Source organism: Abramis brama, assembly GCF_963993115.1.
Source record: "Abramis brama genome assembly, chromosome: 3".
In the NCBI taxonomy this organism is placed as follows: Eukaryota; Metazoa; Chordata; class Actinopteri; order Cypriniformes; family Leuciscidae; genus Abramis; species Abramis brama.
In genome coordinates, this window is record NC_139965.1 from 18610751 (window position 1) to 18636316 (window position 25566).

At 38.4% G+C, this 25566-nt stretch overlaps 1 protein-coding gene across 1 annotated transcript in view; it reads right to left on the reverse strand.

Moving 5' to 3' along the window:
* Positions 1 to 25566, reverse strand: part of syt7b (synaptotagmin VIIb) — a 138134-nt gene that overhangs the window by 74566 nt on the left and 38002 nt on the right. The window contains exon 2 of the mRNA XM_084110062.1: positions 9007 to 9110. Within this exon, the coding sequence (XP_083966188.1) occupies positions 9007 to 9110 (104 nt within the window). The remainder of the gene's footprint in view (positions 1 to 9006; positions 9111 to 25566) is intronic.

The following is a 25566-nucleotide window of genomic DNA, read 5'->3' on the forward strand; positions in this document are numbered from 1 at the left end:
GTTTTTGTTTACTAATAGCAACATTTTCTGGTTTAATAACAATTAGATTTTTTCTAGATCCTGCAGTAGATTTATTATTTGATCTCACTAAACGAGGAATAGACACAGTTTCTATGCAATGTTCTACACTATTTATATCAGTTAATTTGGTGCAGCAGAGACTATGATTTGAACTTTTGGTTACTAGTCAAAAGGTATTTAACATTTTGGAGATGTTATCTGACAGAAGATCCGATCCGAATCTGCTTGGGTGTAAGCCATCGGCACGGTAAAGCCTAGGACGCTCCCAAAACAGATTCCAATTATTTACAAAGAGCAGTTTCTGCTCATTGCACCATGACATTAACCATTCATTTAGCGCGAATAATCTACTAAACTTTTCATGACCTAGTCGGTACGTGGGAAGCGGTCCTGACACAATGATCGTTATATCAGGCGATGTGCTGCGTACCGTATCGATCAGATTCCTGAAGTCTTTCTTCAGAACCTCTGTCTGTCGCAGCCTGATGTCGGCCCCTCCCGCGTGCAGGACCACAGTTCCGACGCGCTCGTTCAGAATCTCGGGAACGTGAGCAGCGATTTCAGAAACACGAGCACCAGGAAAGCAGTGACTATGCACCTTACTTTTATTTAACGTAGCTTGTACGTGTCGAACGATGGAATCACCGATGATCACAGCATCGCGTTCTGTTTCGCGAAGAGGGGAGAAGCGGTTTTGTGTGGATATCTCGAAAACCGGGAGGGTCGGAGAGAGTTTTCTTGGTCTAGACCTGACTCGCGTCTTCCGCTGCGGAAATATCCAGGCTTCGTGGTGGCATGTTGGAGCCGGCGTAAACGAGACCATGGCTGATCGCGGCCTCGACGCTCGTGACCGATGCTGAGTAACGCACGGAGTAGACGAGGTCGGAGTCAGCGGGTTAGTAACGTTGATCACTGATTTGTGTGCATCGGCGCGTGATGTTTCAAGAGCTAACCGCCGGTCTATCAGCTCGGCTTTTCTCACTAAAAGGTCGTGGATCTGTTTCTCAACAGCTTCCAGCTCAGACTGCAACGCGTGTAGCTCAAATGTGTCCTCACCTGCACCAAAAGGTAGACTACTTACATCTGATATATTCGCCATTTTAACAGATGGACAGTAAATTAAGTTAGCAACGACGCTACCAGTGATGCTATCAATATTAATACTAATTTATGACTGAAGTCTTGGATATAATCCGTCTTTTTAGTGGTACAGGTGTAGAGTAGACGCACGATAGGCGAAAAAAATGTTTGTTTGTAAGTGAGTGTGGAGAAGACGCGTTCAGCCGTGATCCACAGGAGTAACCTATAAGAGTATCCGACGTTGGATCACTAATAGGCTTGAGACGCGTCTGCTCAACAGTCCGCGTTGTAACTATGAGGTGAGGAAAAATAGAAAATGTTCGTTGTAAGTGAGTTTAAAGAGAAATCAAGAATTATAAATCAATCGATGGAGCTCCAAAGACAACAACGCGTTCAGACGCGACGCATGCGCATTCGAACAATATAGAAGGATGGATGGATGGATAGAACAATGGATGGATGGATGGAACAATACATAGAAGGATGGATGGATGCACAGAACGATGGATGGATGGATAGATCGATGGAAAAATAGATAGAATGATGGATGGATGGAAAGAGCAATATGGATGGATGGATGGAACAATACATAGAAGGATGGATGATGGATAGAACAATAGATAGAACGATGGATGGATGGATGGAACGATAGATAGAACGATGGATGGATGGATAAAACAATAGATGGAACAATGGATGGATGGATAGAACAATAGATAGAACGAAAGGAGGATGGATGGAGGGCTGTATAATTGTACAGCATTTAATATGGAGCAAAATCATTTCAGCATATACAAGAAATCAACTTCAGTGAGACTTTCGTTCTTGTATGACACACATCTTTCATCTCTCTCAACAGAGTTCTTTAAAGCAAAGCATCAACTTCTCCAGATTCCCTCTGTTCAGAGAGTCAGAACTGGATCAGACAGGGAGAAGTAGTCTTGACCCGAGAGTACCCAGCACTGTCAAATCTATTTGGGAGGAGAAGGAGAAAGCACGCAGTCTGTCGGCGTGGAGAGAAGCGTGGGGTGTTGTGGGCAAAAAACATATGAATCATTAGTGAGCCCTGCAGCGTGGCAGTATGAGGTATGAGAAACATAAAGGGAGACTCTCGCTGTGCAGCCTTACATAACGTATCCCGGCTTATTCACTCATTAAGGATCTGTTGTTCTTCTGCTATTGATCAAAAGACTGACCACAGCCGCTTTAATTGTAAGAACAACATTAATCCTAATGCAATGGTCAAAAGTCTGTTTGAAAAGGGGTTTGGTTCATAAGAACTCATGAGTGATATTAGAAAAGGTGAATCTCATAAAAGAAAAAACACATTTTTTGCTTAAACAAAATGAAACCTATTGTAGAACAATTAAGTATTTTGCATAGTGGCATTTTCTTGACAATTAAGCACATTCTCATATCTGTTATACAAGAAAGTTCAGGGGGAAGTTTTGGGGGGTTTCTCCTAAAGTCCACAATCATCTCCACAGTTGTGAGTGTGTTCAGCTCCAGGTTGTTATGACTGCACCAGCTTCCTGTCTTTATGCAGACTAGTCACCATTGTGGATGTAGGCGATGACTATTATAGCAAGGTTAGATGTTGTGGGAAGAAGGAGGTGGGAACCGGCGAACATTCAAAGACTTTAATAAACGAATACAAAATGAAAGTAAAGACAGCAGCCACTCACGGACGACTGCTGTCACATATAACAAAACACAACATAAATCCTGGCCTGGCCTCTCTCGATCTCCACTGTCATCCCTCCTCCTTTATCCTTCCGCTCATCCGTGAGAGATACGAGACCGGTGCGTCGCGCAGGTGTCGCTCATCGGTAATCACGGCACCGGCCTTGTGCCGTCCTCCCACGGCCCTCGACCTCGTCCTGCTTGGCACATACCCCCATCGCCCCTCGCAGGCCAGGGGGTACCCACGTGACTGTGTCTACTCCCCCCCCATCTCCGGGGGGACCAGTCACGGTGGCCAAGGTGACGGAAGCATGAGGAGCGACAGATACGAGAGAGGAAAAAATAAATAAATCTTGGTCCGTTTCCCACAACACACTGCCATCTGGTCCTCGGCCAGCTGGGTGATCTTCTCCGCGGTGCCTGGCGGTGGCGCTGGATAGCCCTCGTGGACGGCTCAACACTCCTCCGCCGCCTGGTGGACGGTGACGGCTCCTCCGGATATGGGCAAACGGCAGGAGTCACCCGTTCCCTGCTCCTCCCCATCATGGCGGATGGCAGCAGGCTCCGGCACACGGCGAACAGCGGCGAATCCTCCGCTCCCTCACGGACGGAAGCCGCCCCTCCAGCACCCAGGCGGCCGGCAGCGAGCTCGTCCGCCCCCCCCCGGTAACTCACTACAGTACACCGCCTCGAGCGTCCATGGCGACGAACTCTGCTCACCATGCTCGATGGCACCGCGGATTCCCCACAGGCGAGGGCTCTTTGATAAACGTTAAATAGACAAATACAAAATGAAAGTAAAGACAGCAGCCATTCACGAACGACTGCTGTCACATATACTGTCGTCGCTCCTCCTTTATGCTTCCGCTCATCAATCATGCCACCGGCCTCGCGCCGCTCTCTCACGGCCCTCGGCCTCTTCCTGCTCGCCCCAACTATAGTGTTATCTGCAAACTTCAGGAGCTTGACAAAGGGGTCTTTTGCAGTACAGTCATTCGTAGAGCACACACCCCTGGCCAGTTCTAATTGTCCAGGTGTTGGACATGAATTTCCCCATTCTCACTAGCTGTTGCCTATCTGTCAGAAAGCTGTGGATCCACTGACAGATGGAGGTGGGTACAAAGAGCTGGGTTAGTTTAGTCAGGAGGATATCTGGGCTGATGGTGTTGAAAGCCGAGCTGAAGTCCACAAACAGGATCTTTGTCCCTGGATTGTCCAGATTTTGCAGGATGTAGTGCAGTCCCATGTTGACTGTGTCATCCACGGACCTGTTTGCTCGATAAGCAAACTGAAGAGGGTCTAGCTCCAGTCTCTCGAATGACTTCATTACCACAGATGTCAAAGCAACTGGTCTGTCGTAATTTAGACCTGTGATTTTTGGTTTCTTGGGTACAGGGATGATTGTGGGGCGTTTGAAGCAGGAGGGGACTTTGCACAGCTCCAGTGAATTGTTAAAGATTGATGACAGCTGGTCAGCACAGGCTTTTAGACAGGCTGGTGAGACACACCGTCTGGGCCTTTGGCTTTCTTTATCTTCTGTTTCCTGAAGACCCAGCATACATTCTCCTCACAGATCTTAAGTACAGGCTGAGAAGCAGAAGGAGGGAGGGGGTAGGGGGTGTTAATTGTTGTGTGGAGAGATGTTCAGAGTGGGTATATGGTGTGAGACTGGGTTTTTAAAACCTGCAGTAAAACACATTCAAGTCTTTGCCCAGTTGTTGATTTCACAAGTAGACGACGCTAAATACAGGTGTAAAAAACGTTTTGAGCATGTCTACTTTCGACCACTTCTAGAAGTAGTTGAAAATGTATTTGACCGGATTGCTTTCATAGTGTGTAGATGGTCACTTGGTCGAATGTGTTTGAACAGCCGCAAAAGACCGCCTACAGGCCTAAGTTTGGTTTGAAGATGAAAAACTTACCAAGCACAATGTTCTCTCACCATTTCTGATTTCAAACACGCGCTCACAGTGTTTAGCGTGGTCTTGTGTCTATCAGAGCAGAAACGAAAGCCGCTGCTCTCCGTGTATTTTTTTTGTCATCTCTGGTTCATATGTAAATTGAGTGAGCTTTTTTATTAGATCTGAAAAAGCCCATATATTTACTCATCCATAGACCCTCCCCTCGAAGAAATCAGGGCAGAAGTGGTTGAAAGTGGACAAAAGAGACAGATTAAAACACCAGGTGTAAACGGGAATGTGTCTCCCTCGTCTACTTGTGATCCGATCAACCAAAACACATCTTAATACCAGACCAATGCTTAATGGTCCTAAAACAATAATAATTTTCTTTAAGCAAAATATAATTGGGTGTTTTTTTCTACTACAGGCACTTTTATTTCCTACAGGTTGATTTTTATTAAAACTAATTATTACAGATTTTTTTTTTTTTTTTTTTTTACTTTTTGAAATATGAACATTATATTACGCCAGTGTTGTTAATGTTAACTAAAATTATTAAAATTGTTTTTGTTAATTGAAATAAAGCAGAAATGAAATAAAATATTAAGTACTTAATACTTAAACTAAAATTAGAAGTATTGCCTTTGCAACTAACTGAAATAAACTATCAAAGTACTATAAACTATAAACTACTAAAATTACTAAAACTGAAACAAATGTAAAAATATAAAAAACTAATAATAAACTAATAAAATGACAAAAGCACATAACTAAAACTTAAAATGAAAAATGAAAATATAAAATAAAAGAAAATTCAAAATATTAATATTTCTACAACGGTATAAAAATAATACAAAAAAACTGCATCACATTTAAAGCTGTTTTAGAAACATGACATGCCTTCATTTATATTTCCTTTATTACTTTTTTAAATGCATGCTTAGTATAGATTTTGTTGCTTTCAATAATGTCAATAATGTCAATAATGTTATCCCTTAAAACTCATCAACCATGAATATGCAAATGAGCCTACTCATAACTCCACTCAATCACAACAGCTCGGACCACCTGATCCACTTGGTCAACTGTAGTAAATGCTATACAATGGCAAGTGGAAATTTAATTCAGCCAGAAACTGATTCAGAAGGAGAAGAGGAAGAGTGAATTATACAGGGTTGTCTACAAGTTGGTGTATCAGAATGGTAATGAGTTTCATGTAATGCTCTCGACAACTTCAGACACAACGATAATTATATGATTAGCCTTTGGCTTGACTATATTATCAAACAGCTAATAATGTGTTACTAATGTTACACAAGCCATGTTCCCATTTGCCATCTCAGAGTCAAACAGCTGCCTCCTAAAAATTAGCATCCTTAGAAATGCTTTGAACAGAACAGAAAGGCATATAGTTCATCATAACATCTTAATGTACATCATATACTCAATTCACCCGCTATATTGCAATATGTACCTGATTTTTTCTGTCCCTTCTTAAAGGTGTTCTTGTGTGGAAAATCCTGGCACGTTGAGGGGATTGGTTACATGTTTGTGATGGTAGGAAACAGAGGTGGTTTCAAACACATTTTTGAGACTGTCTTTGGTACACTGCAGTTTCAAGAGAAAATACTCAGCAATGGCGTCGACTGATGAATTCGCACATGTTATTAAAGGATAATAAAAACAACACACAGACATATATACAACATTAAAAACTTGATTTTCACCACAGGGAATCTTTAAGGACTCATAGTTGAAGAAATTTCAACTATAGGGCCTTTTTTAACCCCATGTTTTTATGAGATTCACACATCTGGAAGTCAATCCTACAAATACATTTTGCAACGATAAACAGCTTTTAGTGGCTGTTTTCACACTTGGTTTTGCAGAACCACTCTCATAGTTTCTAGGACAACGCTCCCAGCTGTTCACTTCGATGAAGCACTTGGTCCTCACCAAAAGCTCTAGTGTGAAAACACCATTATTTTGATGACAAAAAAGAATTTTGCAAATCATTTCATGGTCACCTAACCGCAGTTAAGAACAGCTTAATACAGTATCAAAACAGAGGAGGAGGGGACAATAAAATTCTGGTTTATATTGAAACATTAAGTACTCTAAGCAAAAGAGGACGAGCAAAAACTGGACAGGAAAATGTGACGAATAGAATGAGAAGCGAGTTTGTAATCCCTCATTGTAATAACAGTAAGACGTTAAGATGCCCGCAGGCCGGACACGTGGTGGGGAAGCCATTACGGAGTGTAATTAAAGCTTGAAATCTCTTTTTAGCCACCCTGCAGTCTTCCCGGCTGCCTCTCACTCCTCCTCTCATTTCCTTCCTTTCACTTCCTCCGTCTGGCCTGTGCTGACCATCTCAAAACCGATCACTCCTCCTGGTTGATGAATGAAAAGTGTGGATTTGTATTAGGAATGGTTGCGAAACGATGCCTTCACATTCGGCTTCTCTTCTAGGCAAAAAAGCAAGTGACACATTAAATGTGTTAAAGGTAATTAATTCATTTTGAATAATATGTGATCCGTTTATTTTAGGAAGAGGGTTATTTAATTAAACTGAGCACAGGAGATTCATTTTATGTGGATATTATTTATCAACTGGCTATTAATCAAAAAGTGGTCTGTAATCACATTTTCATGTTTATATATAAATCATTTAGACTAATTATTTCTTTTTTCCTTAATACATGTTCTTTCTTCCCTCATGATTCAGTCTCATTTGGCCGCCTTGCGCTGAATTGCTTTGCATGAGTTGAATGGCAAATCTTGTTTTGCAGATGCTATGGCTGAACGGGAAAACTACAGGCTCAACACCTAATTATCCAGACAGAAAATAAGATTTGCAGCTATTGAAAGGCAATCTGGATCTACGTCTGATGTAAACACAAATGAGGGAATGCCATGCACCACCCCCCACCCCCCTCATGCAATACTAACAATACTCCCTTTAAAGGGGTCCTATTATGCTTTTTCACTTTTTAAACTTTAGTTAATCTGCAATGTTGCTGTTTGTGCATAAAAAAGATCTGCAAGGTTAGTCAAAGTTAGCTCAAAGTCTCCAAAGAGGATATTTTACTTAACAGAATCCACTTTCCAAGAACTACAACGAACACCTCGTACTAAAACGCGATTTTCCCGGGCTTTATGAAGTCATAATGTTCCTTATTTAAATAATCCCCACTCACGGTATACACAGAAAAGCGGACAAGGCCTGGATGAGCTGCTGCTATGTCAAAAAGACGCTGTTTTTTTCCACAACTCATTTGTTTGACCTTTCTCAGGATGATGGACTTAGAATGGGTAACATTTATTTTAAACACTGTTCCTGAACATTATAATCCCGATTCTTATCTGTGCACTGCACATGAAGAACAGCTTCCAGAACCACAATGCAGGCTATACACACAAAAGCTTCTTCTGAAATTGAGCAGTTTCAACTTTGGTACAATCTGTTGTTGTTTTCTATTAACAGTTCTAATTTAGTTTTTGATAAGTTTCTAATAATTTCTAATAAGTTTTATGTTGTTGCTACGCTCGCCTGCTAGCCAACATTAGTGTTGATATAGTGTTGTTTACTATAGCTTTTGTAAGCTCTCGCTTTTCTAAGACTGTTCACCGCCCCTTAGGCAAATTAACCATGTTTTTGTGATCGATTACTTTTTGTATAACCATAGTTTTCTGACAAATATCATGATTAAATGGTGGATAACACCGTACATATAATGTATGAGAAAAACATACCACTCTGAAACGTCCTGTGAAATCTGGGCTTGCAAAGTCCGTGCACGAAATCCTTTCTGTATGATCCTCTTGTTTGTTAATATTGTCAGGGTCTGAATCGGGCTCGAATGGTTTAAAATTGCTGCCATCCTTTATATTTACACTAGAGCAGAACTCACAGTTATGGAGGGGTGGGACATTTCCCGAACACATGCTAAATGCTGTCAATCACAACACACTGGGCAAGCTAACCAATCAAAGCACATTTCGTATTTCAGAAGGAGGGGCTTCACCGAAAGCGACGCGTTCAGGACAGAGAGAGGGGAACTGTAATAATGTAAAATATGTAAAAAATTATGTATTCATGTGAAAAATAATGTAATAATGTAAATGTATAATCTTTGAGATGTCCATTGATTGTTGTCAGACTGTAAATCGACAAACAACCATTAAACAGAAGACACTACTACCATTAAAAAGGCACTACAAAAGCCAACTACCTATTGTTCACGTAATCTTATACACCAACAGATGTCAATTTAAGACATTGTACACTTCTTGTTGTGCAGGAAGTGAAATCACTTACCAGTTTGCGTTGGCACCATCCACAGATCCCGCATAGTGCCACCAGCCACACAACACACACCGTTAATCCCAATGATACTAGGAACACACTCAGAGACAAAGAACCTGTGGAGAGACAATTCCTTAAAATTAGAGCTGTCAAAGGTAATGTGTTAACACTGCATGATTACTTAAGTTGCTGTAAATGCAAACACATTTATTTAATTTGAGTTGTGTCAATAGCTTGCTAATAAGTTAACATCAAACTCTATTGGAATAAATTGAAAGTCGAGTCTCCAGTGCAGGACACTATTTGTGTGGCAATTAGAAACAGAGCTTATAAGAGCGAGGAAAATGTGTTCAGTTTTTTAAGTCAGTCGATGCTTTAGGGGTCATTTAGCATTTCAAAGGGGGCACATATTTAACAGTTTATGCACACATTTTAACTAAATGTTACACTTCTAAAATGAGTGTTTATTTCGTTTGTAAGACAATGTGACTCACAGCTTTGGCATACATATCCAACAAACCATAAACAAATTTATTAATTAAATAAAACATTTAGGCTGTGCCCTTAAAGGTTTAGATCACCCAGAAATGAAAATTCTGTCATTAATTACTCACCCTCATGTCATTCCTAATCTGTAAGACTTTTGTTCATCTTCGAAACACAAATGAAGATATTTTTTAATGAAATCTGGAAGATTTCTGTCCCTCCATTAACAGTGCATGCAACTACCACTTTGACGCTTCAAAAAGTTCACAAAGAGATTGTAAAACTAATCCATATGAATTGACCAGTTTAGTCCAAATTTTCTGAAGAGACTGGATCACTTTATATGATGAACAGATTGAATTAAGGCTTTTATTCACGTGTAAACATTGATCAGCAAACATAGACAGAAGCTTAACTGTAGGCGTTTGACATGCAAGAACAAACCTCATTAACACACTCAATTCATATGAATTCGTTTTACAATCGCTTTATGAATTTTTTGAAGCATCAAAGCGGTAGTTGCATTGCTGCCAATGGAGAGTACAGAAAGCTCTCAGATTTCATAAAAAATATCGTCATATAGTGTTCCAAAAATGAATGAAAGTCTTATGGGTTTGGAAAGACATGAGGGTGAGTAATTAATGACAAAATTTTCATTTTTAGATGTAATAACCCTTTAAAAAAATAATAAAAGAAAAGAAAATAATATAAAAATTAAAGAAAATAATGCTTAAAATAAAATAAAACAAAATGCTTAAATAAAATAAAATAAAAAATAAATGAAACCAGCATATGAGTGATCAAGATCTCAAGTAAAAATCCTAAAGAAACATTCTTAAAAAATCATCTAAAAAAAATATTTTTAAAATATCAATAGAAGTAAAAGTAAAAATTCTAAAGAAAATGCTTTATAATAAAATAATAGAACAAATAACTAATAAAACAAGTGATGAAGTTATCAAGTACAAAATCCTGAAGAAAAATAAATTATATTATAATAATATATTAATAAAAGTCAAGTAAACAAAACTAAACTACACTAATGGATGTATATTAGGCACGGGGGCACATCTAATTCATTATTTGATTGGACTTGTACAGCCTCATTGGCAATAAATAAACTTTTTTTGACAAACAGAGATTGATTTAATTTTATGGTGCAGAAGTAAAGTGAGAGTGGGTGGTGAAGTAAAACACAGGCAGCTGCTCAGAAATAGATTTATTTTCACCGAGAGGGGCAGAACGGAGAGCAGGCGTGTAATCCAGTTAAACTGAGTAAAACATGTGAAATACAACGGTCTGGTCGAATACAACAGCACTGACCCTGTCATGACATTAGAGTCCATAAGGGTTTAGTCGAAGTCTGAGTCACAGCATGAGACATTTAGAGGTGAGGAGATTTAGGTGGGAGGTGAGGAGATCTGGCGTTGAAGATCAGCAATCTTCGGTAAGAAAGAGATCGGCACGTTCTTATTTTTCTTTTGAAACGGGTGTTTAGAAGCACATTTGAGGTTTGGAAGGGTAATACTTTAGATAAAAAATGTGAGAGAAAAGTTGACAGTAATCCGGTAACTGAGAAGGCGAAGAAAAGAGGGAATAATATATATTGTGGAAGAAAAAAAAAGAGAACCGTAGAGGTTCTGTCAGAAAGGGGGCGGAAGGGAGCAGGATAAATGATTTTATAATGCCCCTAAGAAATATATAAAATGAGGAAAATTACAGTGAGAGGTGGAAAAGGAGATAAATGTGTGTGAGAGAGAAAGTCCTGAGGTTCTGGGAATTTTTCTATCCGTTTATTTAATGTTATCAGCGTATACTGTAAGTCTTGCGTAGCCAGACATTTGATTCATTGCATAAAGTCTGATTTACAGATGCCCACTGAGACAGAGAGAGACCGTCTGACCACTTAGCTAAAAAATCACTTTCTCAATTAGCATTTATGTCTTATTTTTCCAGTAAAAACATCTAAACACCCTTTAAACAAGTTACATTGACTAGAGAAGTAAAATTGTGCAGAATAATAAGAGTGTTACCGACTTTAATTATTTATTTTCTTTTTTAAGCATAAGATCTTTTAGGCTATTTTAAGCAAGTGCATGTATCTTGTTTATAATTTTTTTGTAAACAACACAAATTCGGATGGGGGGGGGGGGGGGGGGGGGTACAGTAGATATGTATAAGACATAGTGATCAGAATTTTTTCTTTAGGCATGTGCATTCACCTGTGGAATTCTTCACTTTTATTGGTCTGTTGGCAACACTCATTGTACCGTGAAAGGCGAGAAGCCCTTTCTGGTCTAAATTGTCTCTGAGGGCTGATATCTGAAAATCACTCCCTGTTGACTGCCCCATTAGCAACTTTGTCTATCATTTCTGTCTTTTTAGAGACAGAAACAATGAGAGAGGACTGGAAACAATATGGAGGAGATGAGGGCAATCTTTTTTTTTCAGGATATTAATAAAATGTTCAAAAGAACAGCACTTATTTGAAATGGAAATCTTTTGTAACATTATTAATGTCTTCACTCTCACACTTGATCAATGTAATGTGTCCTTGCAGAATAAAAGTATGAATTTTACTGACCCCAAACTTTTGAATGGTATATAGTATATATGAATTTAATTGAATTTGAATTCATTTTAATTCTAGCAAGTAAGTACTTTCCGCTTTTTCCGCTTTACAATCAACATGAATAAACATAAAACAGGACAAATACAATAAACAATACAGTATAGATAGACATCAACCACCACAGACATGGCGTCTGAGTCATGGAATCTGAGTCAAATGTTTAGTAATATATATATATAAATATATGTCCGACCATACAGTCCAGATAGAATGAGCAACAGAGTAAAATGGTGTAACACCAGAGTAGTCCCTCATGGAGTGTACACCAAGCAACATGGCGAACCGCATCTCGAATCCCACAGAGACCAAACAAGTGCAAACTCCACGACTTCAAAACGGAAAACGGGAACAGCTACCATGCCAAAAAATCCTCCCGTAAAAGACGCAGCCACTCCAACTAACAAAACGAACAAAACAAAGAGCCAGTGTGATGCGGCAGCCAAGCGCACACAAAATCCAATTACAATACTACCTCAACTCAAATTGAAAAAATAAATTTGAATTTAAAAGGCATTCTCAATTAATTTCTGTATGGCACACAACCCTGGTCTCTGACCCGTGATTTGGGAACAGGGTCGAGCATATAGACAATTAGTGCCTTAGTGGAAATCTCTGCTCACCTGTAAATAATGCTGAGAAAATCCTCCTGATAAAGTCTGAGATACTGGCCCAGATAATAACATCCCTGCGGCCCGGCGCATTTTGGGTCATGGCATCGTGTGACAAATGGGGCCGTGCCGTCTCATCGGACATTTCTCAATGTTGGGAGGAATTCTGACAGGGTTGTGCCAAATAACTGACAAGATTATTTGTGGGTCAGATTCAAAGCAAAGCCATGAGAGTAGATCCTTCACTTATGTGTGATGTGACTTCTGAACAGGCCTAATGGTACTGAGTGATAGACAGGGATGAATTTCAATCAAACAAGAACAGATGGGTAGTTGATGATGTACAGTGTAACGGTAAAAAAACTGAACTGTTCCGTTCTCCACCCACGGTTCAGCAAGCACTTGCACCGCGGTTCATCTCAAATCTGATGACGCATACGTATCTATAATATGGTTTGTTGGAAATAAATAAAACAGACAAGAGAGAGTTAGGCTAATGCATGTTTCTGTCGATGGATACGCATTCTGGCTTTTCCTAAACTTTGTGCTGTGCATGTGTCATATGCTCTATATGACCAGTCATTTATGCGTCATCACCCGTGTGTTGATACCGCTCAAGATACACATTGCTATCCGTGTTTAAACTAAACTCATTTAAGCCTTGCCAATTTAAACATTCAAGCGCAAGAAAATGAGAAACAGAACTTGTGCGCGCTGTGAGAAGATTTGTGCACTCCTCCGAAGCACGCACACAGCAAATATTGAGTTCTCTTTTAAAGGGGTCATATAATGGTACATGCACTTTTACAAGTTGATTGTACTGAAATGTGTGTTGGCAGTGCCTGTACACAACCATCATAAAATGATAAAAATCCATCCAGTGGTTTTTTTTAAATCTTCTTCTACGTCACAAAATCTACGCCCCTCCCACGATTGTTGATTGACAGCAGCGTTTCAACACAGACCCGCCCTCGCTCGTGAGCGAGCTGTCAATCATATTCCGCGCGGACCGGCGCGGTCATTGTTGATACGCTGGAGCACTGTCTATGAGCAGAATGGCGTCTAAGCGATTGTGGTGTTCTGTTCTTGGGTGTAATAAGGAACACAGCAGTCATTTTGATGTTCCTAAATCCGAACCGCTGAAGACGCAGTGGCTGAGTTTGTTTTCGAAGGGAATATTCCCCACGATCAACGTCAATGCTTTCATGTTTGCGCGAATCATTTCACACACCAGACTGCTTTACAAACGAGGTCAGTATAAAGCTGGTTTTGCTAAGAAGCTGCTCCTGAAAAAAGGATCGGTACCAACTATTCGTGTTCCTGCTGCACCTCCAGAAGAAGAAGTGAGTGTAACGTTTTATTAACCTTTATATTAATATTTATATTAATCTTTGCAAATCGCTTGCTGCACGCTTCACGATGAATGCGGCTGTTTACACTCAGGGTACATTACGGCATGTTTTCTATATACGACGTTCTCAGTATAATTCATAATCCCACGTTTATAATGAACAACGCATTATGGTTATTGTGTTATTGTGTTACGGTGTACGCACAGAACAGAGGGGCGGGGTGAGCAAAGCTCATTATCATTTATGCTCATGACACATGCACTTAAACGGCGTGCTGAAAACAGCTGTTTTCTGAGCTGAGCTGTTTTTGACCAGGGAAAATGAGTGTTTTCTCACAATACTAATGAGAATTTTTAATTAAAGTATATTACAAACTTTTAATTTAGACCCTAAAGAATCATATTAGCTTGTACAAAAATGGCATTATATGACCCCTTTAAGTCTAGCGCTTGAACGAACAAATACACACAAAAATTGTCAACATGCCTTAGGTTATGTCTTAAGTGAACGTAAACGGTTGAGAAAAATTCATGTGTATCAGTATCAGTGTACTGGATCTGTGCATGATGTCTTAAAGTGACAGCAGCCTAATATTCCTGCTCTCTGTATGTGTTTTTAATGTTAATCAAACAACAAAAGACAAGGAAATTACGCGCTGCTCTTGACTGAATAGCTTTTGTAACTTTAATAATGATTAATCTTTAATTTATACAGTGAAGATTATATGCAATGTTGTTTTACATTTAATTACCTTATTCAGTTTCTGTACCTGATAACTACTGTTAGATACCTGAAAAACCTGAAAAACAGTTTATTTAATTTGTATCTTTGCTCTATTGTATTTATTTGTGCTGTTGCTTGTAGTTTGATAATGTTTTTATTTTCTGACAGTAGACCTTTTTTCCCTGAACATAGCACATACCAACAAACCGTACTGAAGCCCTGACCCTAGAATTGTGATTAAAACCAATCTGTGAATGATTTGAACTGTTACACCCCAAGTAGACGCATGAATGTTTATCTGAAGTGCTCCTATTATGCTTTTTTGGATATTACCTTTCATGTAGCATGTACAGTAATATAGCATTTTGTGAATGTAAAAGGTCTGCAAAGTTTCAAAGATCAAAGTGCATGACAAATGTTGTTTTTGTCTCCCAAAATAAAGAAGTGATTCTGAACTGCTTGAAACGAGCTGTCAGTAATTACAGTCTTACTTCCTGCATGAACCTATGTAGGTTTGTAACACATTTGCATAATATCCACCTATGGTCTTCATTGGCTGCCCGTGAACAACGTTTACTTTGACCCGGCTTCAAACACTGTAGTTGTAGCTGAGGCCTGGAAGAGTTCATATTGGTTAATGTTGTTGACCTTTCGAGAAGATGCTGTTTTCTGCGCTGCCAAAGTAAATCCACTTTGAATGCACTTCCAAAGGACGAGGACTTGGGCTCGAACTGATACAGTGAAACCGATGCCATCTGAAATTCAGATATGGCAATGGGCGTTTCGTTTCTGACACACGCTATAAGCACTATACCAATCACAACAGACTGGGTCATCTGACCAATCGGAGCAGAGTAGACTCTCTCCGTCCACACTAGCGTTTTCAAGCGTTTTCCAAAAGTTTCTCATCCACACCGAAACGTCGGAAAACGCTAAATTCACCTTAGAGCGCATGCGTAAAACCTCATATAAGCTCACTGAGATGATACAGATGGAATAGACATAATAAAGTTATAATGCTGTTCTTTTGGCAGTATCACTTCATTTAGCAAAATATCTCACCGTTCACTGATGCGCCCAGGTCGCACTAAAACGCAACTGCTCTTATGTTTTGCTGCAGGACAGCAATTGCGAGTAAAGTTTCTGTCATTTTTGCAGGACTGCGATATGAAGAATGTACAAAGTTGGTATCTTTACCAACAGTGTGAAAGTGAATAGCACATAACAGGCACAAATGCAAACATACATATCTATCGGCTCAATAACGCCATCTTAGTGTGAACAGAAGAGAAAAAGATGAATTTTCAAACAAAAATGTATTAGTGTGGACAAGGCTTGAATCCTTTATCGAATCGCTTCAGACACTCTGAGAAAGTGATGCTGCAATGTGCAGTGTATCTTATGAGAAAATGAAATAGTTTTTGACCTTGGATGCATGTTAACCGATTGTAGGAGACCTCCAAAACTAAATTATGAATCTTTAAAATAGCATAATAGGGGCACTTTAAAGTGATTTCAAGGGGTTGTTCACCCAAAACAATTTACAGTTTACAACCGTTTCTTTGGGTAAAGAGTTACTTCACATGACGACTATATCTATCAGGATCTACCCATCTAGTGTATCTCCCTCCCTCAGCCACACTAACTATTAGAATAACAAGGGCGAATGATTAAAACTCATTAGGCCTGCATCCCAAACACAAGCAGAGTCTGCTGGTAAACATTTGCATTTTTGGAATAAGCCCAATCACACAATAGTTGCACATTCTGGGTGGTAAAAATAGGCTTTCAACTCCCTTGTCATTGAAAACCCACCGTCTAGACGCTTGTCTGAGAGCCCCCTAGAGACCTCTTATTGAATATCTCAGATTACTACAGCAGGTAAATCAAACAAGAAGGTTCTTGGTATCGTAATATAAATAGAGTATGTGAGAAACAATAGGAAGAAATTATTTTCAAGAGGAATGTGGGCGACCTCAAATGGTTTTTAATCTATTATACTGCACACACAGCTATGATATTGCAATGTGTTGCACTGAATATGGAAGTTTAAATCCATCAAGTTTTTAGGTCTATCATATCACATCATATTGTTTCAATCTGCTTTACATTATATTGTATAATATCAAAAATTACAGGGCACAGGATGAAAATTATCTTGCATGAAAAACATGACTTATTTTAATTAAAGCTGAACCCCCACCATCATCAGTACACCTGCAGTGTTTAACAAGGATTTTATGACTAATTATGATCCAAAACTATGATGAGTATTCATAATGATAAAAACAAAAATAGACTAATAATAGATATTCAAGATATTCAAACTTGTCTTGTAACTACACTACTGTTGAAAAGTTTGGGGTCAGTAAGATTTTTTTAAGAAAAAAATGTATACATATATTTATCAAGGATACATTAAATTGATCAAAAGTGACAATATAATGTTACAAGACATGTATAATGTTACAAATGATTTCAATTTTAAAATAAATGCTATTCTTCTGAACTTTCCAGTCATCAAAGAATCTTAAAAAAGGAATTTACACACACTTTCAATACTTGAAAAAAGTAGAAAAAATATTGATTATTTATTAATATTTACTGGCTAATAAATATTTTTATATCGATTAGTATTGATAGTGTGTGGGATTTCCTTTTGTTTTGAACATTTTTGACTTTTTTTTGGTCTTCTCTCCTACGCACTTATCTTTTACCTGCAGGTGTGCGATGGTAATTGTTAACTAAAATGTTAAAATAGAAAAACAGTTATTTTATATTGTCATAATATTTCACAATATTACTGTTTTATTGATCAAATAAGTGCAGCCTTGGAGAGCATTCAAGAATTTGGCAACCTTACTTGGCTTTTAATGCATTATAAGGGCATTCATAATGTATGTTATAATGCATTATATATTTTCATAAATAATTGTAACCAAAGTTAAAATGCATTATAATATCCACAGATTACTTGTTACATCTGAAATTGGTTGTTTGTCATGTTTTAATGCATTACACTTTCTAAAGGTGTATTATAATGTATTATAACTGTGGTTACAATTATTCATGAGACCATTCAATGCATTTTAAGGTGCATTGCAAGACATAATCTTAATCCATTAATCCGTGGACACTTCTATAATGCATTATAAAGGCTTTAAGTAAAGCAAAATCAAAACTTACAGTCTACAAACTTTTGAACGAAAGGATCTATCTATCTATATTGATTGATTTATAGATATATTTACTTTATAATATCTCTACTTTAAGTCACACACACACACACACACACACACACACACACACACACACACACACACACACACACACACACACACACACAAGCCATTTCAGATAGTACTGTATCATTCTATCACATCATATCGTATCACATCCAAATGTCTTCACTTATTATAAATACAATGCATTATGGTCTAATCAACCTTTAAGTGTAGTGGTTGGTTGAAATACATTACATAGTGCATTTTAGAAAAATGCTTTCAGGTAACAACTGTTGCAGGAACACAGGGAAGCTATTAGTAAACCATGCATCAACAAATGATGTGAGTGCCCTTAAACCAGCTAAATTACAGTGAGAACAGGGCCCTCTTTGATCTGATCAAAGAAAAAAGAGCAGACTGCAGACAAAATGAGATAAAAGCCAGCGGGAATAGCTCTTTTACTGGCTGCTAAAGACCAGGAAGATTCACAGGGCAAAGGACCAGGTCCAAAATGCGAACCCTGACACCGGGTCACGGCAGAAGCGGGTACCACCCAGGCGACAGCGTGAGAGGCTCTCTGGGTCTCCAGCAACCTACTTTACAGACGTTTCACAGTGCTCCATGTCTGCACAGCACGTCAAGAGGCTTATTTAGGCTAACTCGGGCCCCGGCGCGCTCCCCAAAGATCCAGCTGTCTGGTGCTGGCTGCTGGTGTCATCAATGAGCGTCTATATGAGGAACAGCATTTCTCCGTCATTAAGAGATGAAAAAAAAAAAAAAAAAACTGGAGCAACCAAATGTTTTTTCCGCGTTCATATTTGACAAAGATGAAGTGTAAAGCAGCCTGCTATTTTTGCTATTTTATTTATTCACCATTTATTTGTCCTGACAGGTTATTGGGAACACGTTGCCTTTATAATAACAATCTGGCGAGTGATCTGAAACTCTTTCTGCGGTGATGAAATAGATGTAATTTGCCACATGCTTTGCCAGGGCCTGCTCGGTGAGAAACGTCTGACCCAATAAAGACAATCAGGATGAGCCAATCAAAGATCATGTAATACCGAGCTACGGAACCGTAGAGCGGCCCGGGCGATCCGGCTTTCCATTACAAGATACTTTCTATCTATGATTGTATTATGGCAAAGAACTTCATCTATTTTTAAAGCAAAATGTCCTGCTGGGATTTCAACAGTCACAGGTCCATAGCTTGATCCTGGATGGTCTTGCTACGTTTGGGATTATTATTATTAGGATTCCCAAACACTTGCCCCGTCTGCCACTGGTCAAACAAACAGTCCCATCCCAAACGCAGTGTTTATCTCATCAATAAAATCACTGACAAAAATGTTCATTTACAAAGGCGGGACAAAAAAAGATGCACAAAGACTACACTTGAACAATCTGGATTAAAACATACTGTTGATGTAAATATGAAAAATGAGTTGAGAAAAAAGTGAAAAATGAGCAAACAATGGAACCATGTTGAATATAAGTACTCAAGTACTTAAAGTATAAACAAAATATACTATGAATCAGCCATTTCCACAACATAAATGTAATATTACAACTCACATCCGCACAGAAAATGAGGCAGATGAATTTGAACTAAATTACGTGATAGTCAGAACGAGTATTGTTTTCCATGTTGTTTTTAAAATAACTAAGAATTCCCAAACTTTTTTGTCAACTGAATCCATTTGTCCTAAAATATTTACTTGAAGTATGTGCTGAAATTTTAAGTTAATATCTCAAAAATGTAACACATTTGGATGTTCATGGATGTTGGTTAATGGTCACATCATGACATTATTTTTTTATTGTTTTTACGTTAAAATTGTTTATTTTAATTTGATATTTTTATGATTTCATTAATTATTCATTTTAACTCACAAACCCACATGCAATGCACACACATACCTCAGGCCCTGTCCACACGGAGACGCGTTTACATTAAAAAAAAAAATTGTATAGTATCGGCGTTTCGTCCAGACGGATCCGGTGTTTTGGGTGCCTGAAACCACTATTTTTTGAAACAGGGTCCCAGAGTGGATAAATCTGATAATGATGCCCTTGCGTTTTCGTGTGTACAGCCAATCCGTATATTTTGTGAAACGATGATGTCATCGCCCCACGTGTCGAGCCTAGTCAGACACCGCTAAGTCACGTAACAGCAACAACAATGGCGGACTACATGCTTGTGTTCGTCGTGCTGCAGAAGCTACTGATACTTTCTTTCTTTATTGTTTACTTGAATGTATTTTTATTTTATTGCTTTATTTTACTTCTTTATTTATTTATATTTTCTTTCTTATGCTATGATGCTTGTCTGTTGTCTGATTAAGACATTTCATATTTTGTACCAGGCCATTTATGGTTATTGTTCAATAAAGTTCTTGGAGGTAAAAAAAACAAAAAAAAAACTTTTTTTTAACCAGACAAACATCTGACCTGAAATCTCTTTTTTCGTCTCTATGTGAGACCCAGAAACACAGATTCTTACAACTTGGTCTCAAAGATGAAGCAAAAGTGCATAAATTAAAGTGCACTGTGTCCAAATAAAGTGCATTGTGTCCAAAAGTGCATAAATTAAAAAAACTATATCATTTTACATATTACAAACCATAACACAAAAGGTCAAGCAAGTATATATCAACTTGCTCTTGAAATTTGGTTATGGAATATGGTAAGCAAACTGTCTTAACATTATAACTATTTTTATTTTTTTTTCAGCCAGTGTAGGTACAGCACAACTACGCTAAGGTCAAGGGTTCAACTCCCTGGAAACAAAAACACTAACAAATGTGCCCATGAATTAAATAAATGTGTCTTCCAAACCAAGTAGAAATGGAATATAGTGGACTGGCAGCTGTGTGAATGCAGCTATAGAGCAAAGCCACTGCTAGATTCTGAGCTAGAGGCAGCCTGCCAGGCATCTCTGCGTTCGGGACCCCTGAAGAGGCCAGATGGGAGCCCTGCTGTGGCCTCCTGTAGTCATGACACGTACAGCCAGATTATTCCTGCACACAAACATGTCCAAACTTACACCTTGTGCTTATTTTGTGCCACCTTGTGCCTTTCACAATGTTGAAAACTGACTTAAGACCTGTTCACACCAAGGGCAATAACGATAAAGATACAGTCCTAGAAATCTATGGCCACGTACACACTTGTTCTCGTGCTTGCAAGATCCACGAGTCACGATCGTACCGCTTTCCCTGTGATTTCCTGCACCGCACAGGGAAAACAGTGCGATCATGACATGTGTTGCTGGATCTTGCAAGCAAATCATCAAACAATTTAGCCAATTAAGCCATTCTGACATTACACCACAGTCCTAGTGTCCTTATGGCAATGAGTCCTCTACTCATTAAAGCTAATGTTTCTAGCTTTCAGACAATAAAAAATGAAGTGTCTTAAATTTCTGTCCATTAGTATCTGCTGGCCTCCCAGAGGTACCTTTCATTTGCTTGTTCATAGCTCAGGAGACATGATGGAGTTCTTAATTACGTTCGACTTTCGACTATCAACTTTGTCTCAGACGTTTTTCCATAATTCAGTAGGAGTACAGAGGAATTGAATAAATGAACTATTTGGTCTTGTAATAATTTAATGAGAAATGTTTGAGTTGAAATATATTTTATAACTTCAATATCTTTAAAAGAGCTGTTTGAGACTTCTTCTGAAACTCATGCGCTTCATTGCTCTTCACTACAGCCCGACAAAATAAAAGTTTGATTTTATTTGAAGAAATTATGACAGAAATATATTACTTAGTTTTGTACAGTATATGTGCTTCTCAAAGTAATAACAATAATAATCCAATTTATTAAAGCATTATTTTTAAGGAAAGGGAATTGTACATTTTCATTTGATTTCATTATAAAAGATTAATTAAACTGTTCAAGTTTTATGGATTTATTGATTAACCATGGTTTTTCACAATAAATGTGTATACAATCATAAAACACAGAATCCAGAAAAATTTAAACACAAATAAATAAAACACATTTCATAGAGCCTTATTATTGTTATAAGTTTTATGAATTCAATTGATTAGATGTGATTGTTAAGATTGAGTTCGACCATTAAAACGGAACCCACAATTAAAAATTTAAAACAAAGAATGGGAAAAAATAAAACAAAAGTGAAGTGACATTAGATTTATTGCTTCAGCGTACAGTCACCTTGAAGTTTATTTACAATACCAGTGAAGCTTTCCCCGTCTTTAAACATAAGCAAAACTTGATACATTTGATACCAAATGATCTCCACACGGCATTTTACACTTCTTGCTTCTGTAGCAGGCGACTCGCTAGGATGCCTTATTCATGCATATGTGACGGGTTGTGCTTCAGAGTTGCCCGTTCATTCAGACAAAGTAAGCTAATCAAACACAACCCAGTGTCCCAGTGTGACTTACAGCCGGCTTTATCCCGAGCTGTTTCATCAGAGCAAGTGGCCGGGAGGCTCCATCATTTACAAAAAGGCCTGTAACTGGTGCCCTCGAGGTTCCCACACCTTTTGACAAATCAATTTTCATGACTTGTCATTATTGGCTTCAAAAAATAATAAAAATTGTGTCTTTTAACTATTAACTTTGTCTCAGACGTTTCTCCAGAAACCGCCACAAATAAGACAGTAGTTAACATACAGTACAGAGCAATGAAATGAATGATTTTGCACTCACAAATAGTAATTTCTAGCTGATGAATATTTTAGGCCCGGTTCCAGAATGAAATCACTGGACGCTTCTGAAATGAGTGAGGGTGCGCTAGTAAAGTGCCGAAAGCACCCCCATAACAATAATAGCAATGTACAGTGAGAGATTTAATACTTCAATACTTTCACAAATAACTGGAACAGCATTTCAAAACTATTTTGATATGAAATTTTTTATATTTTTCTATTACTCTATTAGTCTTCATTTCCATCGCTTAAAGCAAATCTATTTTGACATAATTTGTTTGCCCTTTGCTATGGTTATAACTACAAAAATCAATGTAATTTTGCGTGAATCCACATCCAAAACTTTGCAGCATGTGTGTGGCCATTTGCCCTCTTAGCAGCACGAAAAACAAAACTTATATTCAAATTTAAGTTGCATAAAGCCAGCCAATCAGAACTGATCATGTCAGTCGGCGTTTGCTATTTTTATGGACTGTGAGAGTGTACCGACGAACTCCATACTAATCCAATGGCTAGACCAGCACCAAACCAGCTTGGACCTGGTTTGTTTAAAAGGAGGTAGTAAACATTATCTTTAGAAGTAGAAGGAAGGGAATGGGAATATCAGGAGGAAAGGTGAGAGAGAGGAGTTGATGCAGGATGGAAGAGGAGATGAAAAGGCCTGAAGTTAAGACAGTAAGTGCTGTTGAGAATGGAGGAGGGTGGGAAGGTCAGCTGGGAGTGGAGGATGAAGAGGACGAGGGGATGAAAGAGAAAGAGAGTGAATTAAGAGCAGGAGGCATGTGGGCAGAGGACACACAGGAGCGAGCGAGAGCTCATGAAGGAGTATGACAGATGAGACACTGAGTGCCACTTGAGTGACAGAATACAGAATGAGAATGAAGGATGGAGGAAATAAATTAGAGGGAAAGTAAAGCCTGATGCCTTCAGTCTGCTGTATGCTGGAAATACTTGCTTCGGATTTTTAAAACACGAGTGTTTGTGTTTTAAATGCCCAACTGAAGTTTAGTCTCTATGAGATGTGCTCATTTAGTGTTGCAATATGGCTATATAGTCACACCACCCAGAAATCTGCACAGATATTGTATATCTGTGGAATAGCACATTTAGATTGAATTACCATATGGCAGAAATGTGCTATACCACAGCAGATATACAGTATTTGTGCAGCTTTCAGTGGGCATCACTGAATAGGTGACAAAGAAAAATGCAATAAAGCAAAAATTCAACAAAGATCATGGCATTTAGGAACCTTCAAAACTACTAAAATATCTACTAAAACATGATATATATATTATTCATAATTATAATATTCATATAATTAAATATATATTTGAAGTTTTAGTTTTAAAAGATCCCATTTTAAAAATCCAATTTTAAAAAGGAGAAAAAGCTCAAAAATGTGTTAATATATATATATAAGACATCTTTGAGCTTTTTCTCCTTCCTTTTAAATTGGATAGGGCTATCTATGCACAATTAGTTAGTTGCATTTAATTTTTTGCCTTTAGCATTGTTTTCAGAACAGACAAATTAAGAACCACTGATTTAAAATATACAAAAAAAATGATTGTTTGTACCTTATTAGCATCAACCTACAGTACTGTTATGGAAAAGCAATCAGTTCTGACATTTCACCATATTCATATAATGGCTAGTGGCTCAATTATAACAGAAGAAGCGGGGCGTTCTTGCAAATTGAGGAAATAACACCAGCAGTGCTGTATTCGGAGAATCCGAGCCTGTCACGAGCTGTTTAAGAGATGTCGTGATGATGCATTGCATGTGGAATTTGAGGACACATCCTTTCAACTGATTCGAATTGAATGAGACAGACTGGAATATTTACAAATGCCATTTCTCGGTCGGCTCGAATGGCTGTTGAGAGGAAGGTACCGCTCGTTTATCACCGTTGAAGCTGAAGGAACGACTCAAAACAAAGCACATCCCTGAGACGGGACACTCGGAAGGGGACGTAAAGATGGTTGTTAGCTGTTTATCCCTGATATCCCAACCTATCCCACCGATCACTGTGACTGCTGAAAAATCAGTGTTTTCAGAAGGGCTTTAAGTCACATCTGCTCCCTCACGAGCACCGCAAACAATTCTAAAGTGTGCGTTGACAGACCGTTTAGTGAACACATGAGCACACATCTGTCTCATGAGCTTCAGCAAAATAAAAACAATCTCCCCGAGGGTATGAGAGTGTTACCACTGGATGTTAAATTGTCTGTGGAAAATGTGAATGGTGTTCGCCTGTGCAAAGATCACCGCCAAGATGGCAGAGCATCAAAGATGTACTGAGTGGTTGTTAGCATGTTGCTGTGAGGTTGCTTGCTAGAGTGTTCTGGATGGTTTCTTACTGGAAAGGCATTCGAATGTTGCAGTCATACAGAAAACACATGTGGAATAAATGCAGAAAATGTGTATAGTGTCAGTTATCAGAATGTAGCCTATGTCCATCCGACAGGAGTACTGAGAGTAATGCGACAGGTGAAAGTTGTGCTTTAGTCTCACAGGTAAAATTTGATGCTAAAAAATTAACAATAGACAAGGGATATTTCAATTGGGTACAAAATAGTACTTCTCAAGGTTTTTGACCTTTTTTATATTAAATGCTACATTGGTGACCAGAAGCATACATTTCTTGATCTGATCTTATCTACAAAATTTGTATATAAATGTGTATGTGTGTATATATATTTATATATATGTGTGTGTGTGTATGTGTGTGTGTGTGTGTTTAAATATAGTATTGTACAGTCTCGTCTAAGTGCCTCAAACAAAGCTCTGGATCCTTCAAAGATTTGATTCCATTAACCTGGAAAAGGTATTCAACATCACTTGTAAACATGACG